At 44.6% G+C, this 10,222-nt stretch overlaps 1 protein-coding gene across 1 annotated transcript; it reads left to right on the top strand.

Moving 5' to 3' along the window:
- The first annotated feature begins 4,796 nt into the window (after positions 1-4,796).
- Positions 4,797-10,222, top strand: LOC101836543 (pyrethroid hydrolase Ces2e-like). The gene is made up of 10 exons (XM_040736570.1): positions 4,797-4,926; positions 5,570-5,703; positions 5,785-6,043; positions 6,767-6,865; positions 7,376-7,516; positions 7,634-7,714; positions 7,962-8,106; positions 8,891-9,028; positions 9,385-9,457; positions 9,841-10,222. The coding sequence occupies exons 1-10, from the start codon at positions 4,804-4,806 to the stop codon at positions 10,025-10,027; spliced, it is 1,380 nt and encodes a 459-aa protein (XP_040592504.1). The 5' UTR covers positions 4,797-4,803; the 3' UTR covers positions 10,028-10,222.

The following is a 10,222-nucleotide window of genomic DNA, read 5'->3' as shown; positions in this document are numbered from 1 at the left end:
CTATACTCCTCTGCTTTACACAAGTTGAGTGATATCTTTGGCAAGCAAAATTGTACCTAATAGTCACCATTGTTTTTAGAATCATGTGAAGAGGTGGGAAGGTTCCTATGGCTGTCACTTCAGCGTGGAGAAATGGGAGGAGTTTTATACGTGCCAAAATGCACACAATGTAAACTGAGATTTTCAGGGCCCACACACTCAGTCAAGGATGTCGTAATTTTTCTTCTCCCTTACATGAAGAATGAGCCAGTCACTCCCTGCATTATGCTTGTACAGTTGCTGTCCAACATGCCTGGATATGAGCAGATGGCCCTAGATGCTCTGGTTACTGCCTGGGAGCCAAACAAGAGAGAAGAGGGGATTCTGATTTTTATTGAATAGTGGTTTGTGCGGAAATGGGGTCAATGAGTATAAAGTACAAATGCCTTACTACTCTGAAACAATTACCTCCTCTCCATGACCTATTGACCTTAAAGCCTGCAAAGCAAATTAGAAACCACTGAGTATGAAATTTATTGAGATAATTGTGGGCATAATGGTATGAATTAATAATTGTAGATGAGGAATTAACTTTTGAGGCAACAGAATATCTGTGACTTAAACTTATTCCCTATTCTTGAATGACCTCGGGTCTTCAGGGTCATCCCTGAGTTTGGTGACCTGCTGGTAGAGAGGGCTATGGAAGGCACCGAAGACCCCCTGACCCTCCAACTACTGTTCCAAGAAGTAATCACAGAATTCACATTTGTGATCGCTGCCCTGCAAGAAACATAAGTTCAGGTGTGGAAAGAGTGTTGAGGAGGACGTGATCAGGTGTTCACTGTTTTACAGTTCAAAGGCTACTATGGGTTAGAATTCAAGCTCCTTCCACCCCAGCCTGGGCTCCCTCCTCTTGTACTCAATCCAAGTGAGCATAGCAACAAGAATAGGGACACATAGGACTGTCTTGTGTAATTTATTTTGAGAAAGGGTTTAAATATATTGAACTATTTGTCCTAAAATTCATTTCACAGCCCAGTATAACATGAAACACAGTACAGTCCTCCTATCCAGGGGCTTGAGATTACTGGGATTTGCAACTACTCCCTGACCTGGGAAAACTGGTATCCAGTCCTTCTTCCATTTTCTATTTTAAACCAATAGAACATCATCATCAAAGAGAAGACCCTTGCAATGCCCTCCCCCAACACCAGGAGGCAAGAGAGGTATGAGAACACTGCTTTGCCTGGACTCTAGCTAGGCAGAGAAAAGAGCCCTTTGAGGACAGATGAGCTCTGCCTGTTACTTACACAATACCCTGGAGGCATTACTGAGCTCCTGCTGTACACACACCTCTGTGAGGTTTGCAATTCTGCTGACGTACAGGAATTTAACTGAGGGGTTTTAGACACTTTGTAAGCCTCTTGCCATTGGAAAGCTTTATTGTCAAATGATTTCTATGCAATCAAACTTAACTTTGACCAGCATAACTTGGTGAATTTGCGTAAGAGAATCAGGTAAGCACCAACCCACACTTCAAAGATAATAATAATTCTTCTATTTGGCAATTTAGCTCATGTTCCTTTATGTTAATCATTGCCTGATCTCTGTTCCCTGGCAACTCCTTGACTGCTTTCTGGTGAACAGTTTGAAAATTCCTTAGAATTTAAAAACATCAGGACCCTGGCCATCCTATCATAGAAAAGGAATAATTTGTGATTGGTCCTGCTACTAGGTACAAGTTATTCAAGGCTGTTGTCTCTTGGTTAACATTGTCATTTTACATACGCAGGTAACACATTTTATCCACTCTCCAACTGATGCACACCTGAGTGACCAAATTTTGACCTTCTAATCAAACTCTTATCCATCTCAAACACAGGATTTTGAGATCAATATTTTTCTATTGGGCTAAAGATCTGACAGCAGAATGTCATGTTTAAATTTTAATGAAAATACCAAAATGTTTTCTTTGACTCTATTGTTTTGTATCCCCTGTAGACATGAAAGAGGGTGTCTGTGACTTCATATCTTTCTGACCACTTAGCCTTATGGCTCCTAAGTCTGATGTTATTGAATGTTGTGAAGGAGTGTCTCGCTGCAGGCATTTAAGGGAATTTGAACTTTCCAGAATGCTGGAGAACATGAAATGGATTCCCATACCCACATAGTAAGAGGAGAGATCTGACTGACAGGAATTGTATTCACATGTGTGCCATGGAATTCACACATACATGTAAACATGTACACAATATACAAATATATATATATGAAAAATTGTAACTAATTCTCAAGTAGAAAAAGAACTATAAAGTTGATCTCAGAAGGAGCTGGCTATAAGTGAAACAGATTATGGAAGTGGCATGAATAGGGGCTCTGACTTTAAAAGTACCAAACTTACAGTAGTTCAATAAAACAGCCACTACCTTGCAGAGGCCTCAATATAGGTCTTAAGGTTGTAATTGCCATATTCTCACCACTCCCCTTCTGGGGCATCTTCAGTATTTACCAACTCAGAGAAACCATCCTAGCTTTTTCTATTACAACCTTCTGCTCCCTGACCTCCATGATAACACTGAAGTCCAACCAGTGAGGCCAAGGACAGCTATCATGGTTTGAATTGATTTAAGTTTCCATACAGGACTCCTGATGTCACAGGGGAAACATCAGATACCATTGTATCCCTTTCTAGGAGGCCAAAGAGCAGGAACAAGGATTGCTTTGCCTGCTGGCTGACCTGCACCTCTTTGAAAATGAGAACATTAGCCCACCCACCTGATTTTCTACCTGCTTTATTTTAGGTCCAAATTCCTTCCTACACAAGTCCCACATATTTTATTTCCTGTGCATGACACACAGCTATCCTGTAGCAACACAGACTCAGACTAGGAGCCGACCATGACACTGGAAAGTCTTCGCGGCTGGCTGAATGCTGTGACCTGTGGGCTCCTGCTTCTTTTCCTCCATGTGCAAGGTGAGAACCCTTAAGTAAACATGAGGACCATGGTCTAAGCTGCCCAGTTCTAGAGAGTCAGCCGTTGATCTTGCCAGAGGGAAGGAACCAATGAGGGAAGAGCCGGTAAAGGTGGCAGATAAAAGGGTGGGAATTGTGGACCTCCAAATGCCCCCGCCAAAGCCCACACAGTGAGCCCTGCAGCACACAGAGGGTCAGAGATATCTAAGGACACTCCATACTCAAAAGGCCACTCCAGTGTAAAGAGGTCTGAGCATCACTGGACCTGCAGATTAGGGAAAAGAGAACAAAGGGTCATTTCCTTCCTCTGTGTGTGAGTGCAGTTGCTACAGAACTCTGGATAATAATGAAAATAATGCATTCATGCTGCAAAGTGGCTCTGAGGACGTCTGCTTGTTAGGCAGAGATGTGCATAGGCAATGAGCATGAGCAATGTTCCTGCGCATAGGGAGGATAAAGAAACTCTTCCCATATCCCACAGCTGAATCCAGATACCCCGGATTCCCTTCCCCATGTACTCTAGTGAAAATGAGGTGGGAGTCCACAGTGTGGAGGCAGCTGCTTGGACAGAACTAACCCTGATGGCATCTTTGCACACACAGGCCAGGATTCACCCAGCCCCATCAGGAACACACACGCAGGCCAAGTTAGAGGAAGCCTTGTCCATATGAAAAACACTGAAGTTGATGTCCACACCTTCCTGGGAATTCCCTTTGCCAAGCCACCTGTAGGACTACTGCGATTTGCACCACCCGAGCCCCCTGAGCCATGGAGTGGTGTGAGAGATGGGACCTCCCACCCAGCCAGGTAAGTTCTGGGACCCAGAGGTGAGGATGTGCTCTGAGCCCTGGGCCAGAATGAGGTGCTGCCTTAATCCCAACCCCAGAGAAATTTTCTGTCTATGATGTGTAGTCTGCCACATATGACTGATAATGGATAATAGAGGTGATATTGTATGATTTATTAAAGCTTGACTAAGGATTCAGAAAAGCAAAAGGTAACACACGCCGTTAGTCCCACCGGCCAAAAGCTAGGAGGTGATGGTACATACCTTTAACCCTAGGATTCAGGATTAATAGATAGACTGATCTCTGTGAGTCCAAGGCCACACAGATCAACACAAGACCAAATCAGTTTAAAAGAGAATTATAACTGACACTTTTAATCCCAGCACTAAATGGGTATAAAAGACAGCAGTAAGGAGTCAGTATGAGGCATTCATTCTCCACCCACTCTAAGGAGAAGTTACAGTTTGAGATTTGGTGAGAACTCATGGAGACAGGATCAGTCCATTCATCCTGAAGTAGAGGTAAGAAGCTAGTGGCCAGCTGCTTTGCTTTTCTGATATTCAGCTTGAAGTTTGAACCCCAATATCAGTCTCAGGGTCCTTTTACTAATTTGTGATATATCCAAGGCTTCTGACACAACAACTTTGCCAGTCTCCTGGGTCAGAAATTAGTTCGTAGAGGGAGTTGTCTCTCTGTTTTTCAGGGAGAAACAGATAAAAATGGTTCCTAGATTCAGATTGTACCAAGTGATCTCTGCCTCCATGGAAGCGGTCTAGGGTCAAAGGCCAATATAAGCACATTAATCAGCAACGATAAAATATATGCCCTCACCTAATTACAAAGCCTTCTGGAAATTCAGTTCTATCCCAGTTTTCAATGAGCCTTTAGCCTTTACCTAGGTAGGACAGGGCTTTAGAGAGAAATCATGCTTTAGCAGGATATCTCGGAGGGAAGTGGCTGAAGTGGCTGAGGGAAAATCCATACTAAAACCCAGTTTTAACCACCAAACATCTCTTGTAATAACTCTCTGCCATTTTTACCAGGTGTCTACAAAATGATGATATGATGAATTCAGAGGGTCTGAAGATGATAAAACTCATCATGCCTCCCATCTCTATGTCTGAAGACTGCCTGTATCTCAACATCTACACACCAACCCATGCCCATGAGGGCTCTAACCTGCCGGTGAGAGTTGAGCCATGTTCAACTAGGTGGGGTGGGGATTTCTGTCTCAGGATTATTATAAAGCATAAAATAAACTGAGTTCCACTTTGGTGTAGACCCTGGTGAGAAGTCTTTCTCTACTATGTCTACAAAAGCCTTCTTAGTCAAGGTGAGCAGCTAAATTCTTGATGTGGGACACTGAACACTGAGCTCTGAGAGCTCAGGGCTGTGGTTCCTGGAATAACTCGGTATTTTCTCAACAAACTTGATCCCTAGAAACCCAGGCAAGTGTCTGAGAAATGAAGACTAAGATAAGCCAAATTTGCAGTTTGAAGAAATTGGTGGTGCCACTGAGATTTGACAATGCTTTTGCTTCATAATCAAGAAAAACTCTTATGGAGACACCCTTTTTCACACTTTTGATAAGTCTGGGAGTGACAGTGACACTACTCTGAACTTACATTCATTAATCAAAGTGAGATTCCTGGTGCCAGAGTGGGTCTTGGAAGCATGCTGATGAGGTTGTGTTTCTCATGTGTGGCCTGGGTCTAAGATAATGAGGAGTCCTGGGTATGTTTAGCTGCACAGATAGAAAGCAGTCAATAATCTAGAAGGCAGTCCCACAAGAGCTTGTGTCAAATGGCATCTCTCTTGACTTATCCAGGTGATGGTGTGGATCCACGGTGGTGCACTGGTCATAGGTACGGCCTCCATGTATGATGGATCCATGCTGGCAGCAATTGAGGATGTGGTGGTGGTCACTATCCAGTACCGCCTGGGTGTCCTAGGCTTCTTCAGGTGAGACTAGGACTGGACAGGGCAGTGTCAACTAAGAAGAACCTAGGCAGCCCATTGATCCATGTCCCTTCTAATTCTCAGCACTGGAGACGAGCACGCCAGAGGCAACTGGGGCTACCTGGACCAAGTGGCTGCCCTACGCTGGGTCCAGCAGAATATCGCCCACTTTGGAGGCAACCCTGACAGAGTCACTATTTTTGGAGGGTCAGCAGGTGGCACAAGTGTGTCTTCACATGTTGTGTCCCCCATGTCCAAAGGACTCTTCCATGGTGCCATCATGGAGAGTGGAGTAGCCGTGCTGCCTGGTCTCATCTCCAGCTCCTCTGAGATGGTTTACACAGTGAGTGCACTCTAACCCTTCAACCCTGACCTACTGTCTTAGCACTCACTCTCTAGACTCTGCTACCACGTTCAGTAGAAAGAAATGAGGACCATGGGAAGTAACTTCTCTTCAGCAATTTCTTAAAGACTCAAGGTCTAGAAGCTTCACCTCCCATCCCACCCCACAGTGTTTTATACAAAGTGTGTATGTTACATGTTCCGCAAAGCTGTACCTAGCAGTTTCCATCATTGGCAAAAACAAGTATGTATGCATTTGTGAGATGGTACAAGAGGCAAGAACTTTCTGTGCCAGCGTGAGGATCTGAGTCAGTTCCCCCAGAACACACAAATGTGTGGGTGTGGTGTTTCTTGTCTTATTCCAGGTGTTCCTATGGTGAGATGGGAGGCAGGGACAGGGAACTCCCTGGAATGTTAGAGACCAGCTAGACTACTGTAGGCTGCAGCAGAACAAAATAGTTTTTGTAAAACTGTGTGGAAGGTGAGAGGGGTTAGGAGGAAGGAAGGAAAAGGGAGGGAGGTAGACAAGGAAAGAGGGAGGCATAGAAGGAGAGCTGAGACCACTGAGCAACAGGAAATGGGAACAGTTTTGTTCCAGCTCCCATTCACAAACATTACATAGTATAGTATTTAGAGGCAATGACACCCTCTTAGGAATTGGAAAACAACTTCTCTGCCTGGAAGACAAAGAAGCCAGGCAGCCTCCATTCTCTTCCCTTTACAGATAGTGGCCAATCTATCTGATTGTGCAGCTGTGAACACAGAGACCCTGGTGCGCTGCCTACGAGGCAAGAGTGAAGCAGAGATTCTGGCTATTAACAAGGTTTGCAAAATTGTGTGGCTTGGAAAATTGCAGATTGCAAGATGTGTTACAGGTGTCCTCATTAGTAGGAACAAATTATCTAATATCCATGACTTAGCATCCTTTTAGGTCTGGGTGCAAAATCAATACCAACATAGGCTATTCTAAGTGTTAGTTCTCTTCAGGGGTGAGATGAGAGAGGTGTGGTGAAGAATAACCATCCTGAGACAAATTAGGAAATGGAGAAGGGGAGGAAGTAATTCAGTGGACATCAGCATATGTACTTTGTGACTTTCAGCACTGTTTTATTCTTTTTTATTTTAATTACATTAAAAACAGTCTTATTTTACATACCAATCCCAGTTCCCTCTCCTCCCATTCCCTCCCCAACCCCGCATCCCACCCCCATCCACTCCCCAGGGAAAGTGAGGCCTCCAATGGGGGGATCATCAAAGTCTGTCACATCATTTGGAGCAGGACCTAGGCCCTTCCCTGTGTATCTAGTCAGCACTGACTTTTAATGTCCCTCAGGTCTTCAAGATGATCCCTGCTGTTGTGGATGGGGCGTTTCTACCAAGGCATCCTCAGGAGCTGTTGGGCTCTGCTGATTTTGACCCTGTTCCCAGCATCATTGGTATCAACAATGATGAATATGGATGGCTTCTGCCTACAGTGAGGCTCAATTCTAATCTTCAGGGAGCCTGGGGACTCATAGTGGGCAAAGGAAACTCAGATTCATTGATACATATCCATGGCATGGCATACTTAAAACCATTCTCCATACCGCAGATCTTTGGCTCTGCTCAGAAAATAAAAGAAATAACCAGAGAGACCCTGCCTGCTGTTCTGAAGAGAACAGTAGCACAGATGGTGAGAAACTTGGGACACAGCCACAACCGCAAGGAGACCTGGCTAAGTTTCACAAGGAAATCCCAAGGAATGTGCGTGCATGCGTGCGTGCGTGCGTGCATGTGTGTGTGTGTGTGTGTGTGTGTGTGTGTGTAACTGCCTATCCAAGTTTGCCCATACCATACCTCTTTTGTATTTCCTCACCCTGAGGCTATTGCTTACATATTCTAGCACCTATGTCACCTAATTCTTCATTCCCTTGGTGTAGAAGTTGCCTCCTGAGTGTGGTGACTTGCTAATGGAAGAGTACATGGGGGACACTGAGGACCCACAGACCCTGCAAATACAGTTCAGAGAGATGATGGGGGATTTCATGCTTGTGATCCCTGCACTCCAAGTAGCACATTTTCAGCGTGAGTATGCCTGTAATGGGGCCAAGAGGGGAAGCTCAGAGCCGTGAGTTCCAGGTGAGATCTGTAGTGTCCATGCCTGACCTGTGTCTGAATCAGATCTCTGGTTCCAGAAACTGAAAGTCTTTTTATTAATTTATTCTCTCATATATTACATCCCAACCACAGTTTCCCCTCCCTCATCCTTTCAAGTCTGTCCACCCTTCTCCCCCATCTACTCCTCTTCTGTTTCCCTTTAGAAAAGGGCAGAGATCCTGGAGATAACACATAGTTCCTGAGGATATCAGTCGAACATATCAAGTTGTAATAAGACTAGCTACCTCCCCTCATACTAAGGCTGTTTAGGCAATCAGTAGGAGGATAGGGGTCCAAAAAGCAGGGAACAGTGTCAGAGACAGTTCCTGCTCCTTCTGTTAGGGGTTCCAAAACAACACCAAGCTACATAACTATGACATATGTACAAAGTGCCTAGGTTTAACCTGTACAGGCTCCCTGATTGTTGGTTCACAGCTGAGAGTCTTTATCTAGTAAATCCTTAAGTTGAGTATGAGAGAGTGACATATTATCCATGTACACATGAGGAAATAGCTGAGTGATGTCTGGGATTTGACCAAACTACTCACTTTGGAGGGCAGAGTCATGATTTAACAAGGGGCTTCATGATGGAGCTCCACACTCAACTGTTGTGATACCAGATAACTTGAGACCAACTTATCTTGTCACCAAAGGTATGTCAGGATAGTTCTAGGCAAAGTTCTGATATATCACCACATGTCCTCACCTTCAGGTTCCCATGCTCCTGTCTACTTCTATGAGTTCCAACATCGGCCCAGCTTATTTAAGGATATCAAACCACCCCACGTGAAAGCTGACCATGCGGATGAAGTTTTCTTCGTCTTTGGCTACCTAGTCTCTGGAATGAAATGTGAGTCTTCCTGGCTTTCCTTGAGCTGGATGGGGTCTGTTATTGAAATCTAAATGATAACTGAAATCTTAATCCAGTTGAGAGAACCAAACCCTTAGAGGAATCTCACAATCAAAACCTACATTACAATCTACCTTCTATTACTGAGAATAAGAAAACAATGGAGCAGGAATGGACCTGGCTAAATTCACTTAAAGGCTTAAATCATGGTTTAGGGGAGGGAGGGAACCAGTCCAATGGTTCAAAATCAAATGGTAGGTGGGGTGGGATGAAGCATGAATGAGCAGCTGTATGAAGCATGAATGAGCAGCTGCATGAAGTGGCTGGGAGCTAAGCACCTGTCCTTCTCTCTTCAGTTGCTTCCACTGAGGAAGAGGAACTCCTGAGCAGAAACATGATGAAGTACTGGGCCAACTTTGCATGGCATGGGTGAGGGAATGCCCTTCCCCCAAATTCTGCAAGGGTGGGACATTGTTCAGGACTCTGTGTGTGTGTGTGGAGGCCTCTCTAGTATGTGTAGTCTTTCATTACATGATAGATTACTCCCTATCCCAGAGCACATTTTGACAGGAGATTACCATATAGCCACCAGCCCCCTCCACATCCCCACAAAGCACCCTCAGATAGATACTTTATATATGTTTGTTACTGGTCATCTTGCAGTGACTAGGCAGGGACACAGTATAGTGGTAATGTTATTTAGATTTCGCCTTTGAGAAAGAAGCAGAAAACAGGCTATGTATGTTCACTGTCCTGAAACCAATTTGGGATCAACTGACCTTCACTCTTCCCTGTCGGTGGCATATCCCCAGGAACCCCAACAGCAAGAATCTACCCTACTGGCCCATGTTGGACCACGATGAACAATACCTGCAGCTGGACATCAAACCTGCTGTGGGACGAGCCCTAAAGGCCAGAAGGCTGCAGTTCTGGACCAAAATTCTGCCCCAGAAGATCCAGGAGATAAAGGGCACTCAAGAGAGGCACAAAGAGTTGTAGTACCCTGTTTGAAGAAAGGCATGTGGGCTTCATGAAGGGTGGGTTCTGTCTGAGGTTTGGAAGACTTTTGATCCTAACATGTATATAACCATTCCTAAAGGATATGGCCGTGCATTTTTAACATTTTGTATGACAAAGCCTCTTCACAAACGCTGCCAGTCTGCTGTTATTTCCTCTCAATAAAAGCTCTTGTAA

The sequence above is a fragment of the Mesocricetus auratus genome, unplaced genomic scaffold, assembly GCF_017639785.1.
Source record: "Mesocricetus auratus isolate SY011 unplaced genomic scaffold, BCM_Maur_2.0 Super-Scaffold_100062, whole genome shotgun sequence".
NCBI classification, from domain to species: Eukaryota; Metazoa; Chordata; class Mammalia; order Rodentia; family Cricetidae; genus Mesocricetus; species Mesocricetus auratus.
This window is presented reverse-complemented; position numbering and strand designations above follow the sequence as displayed.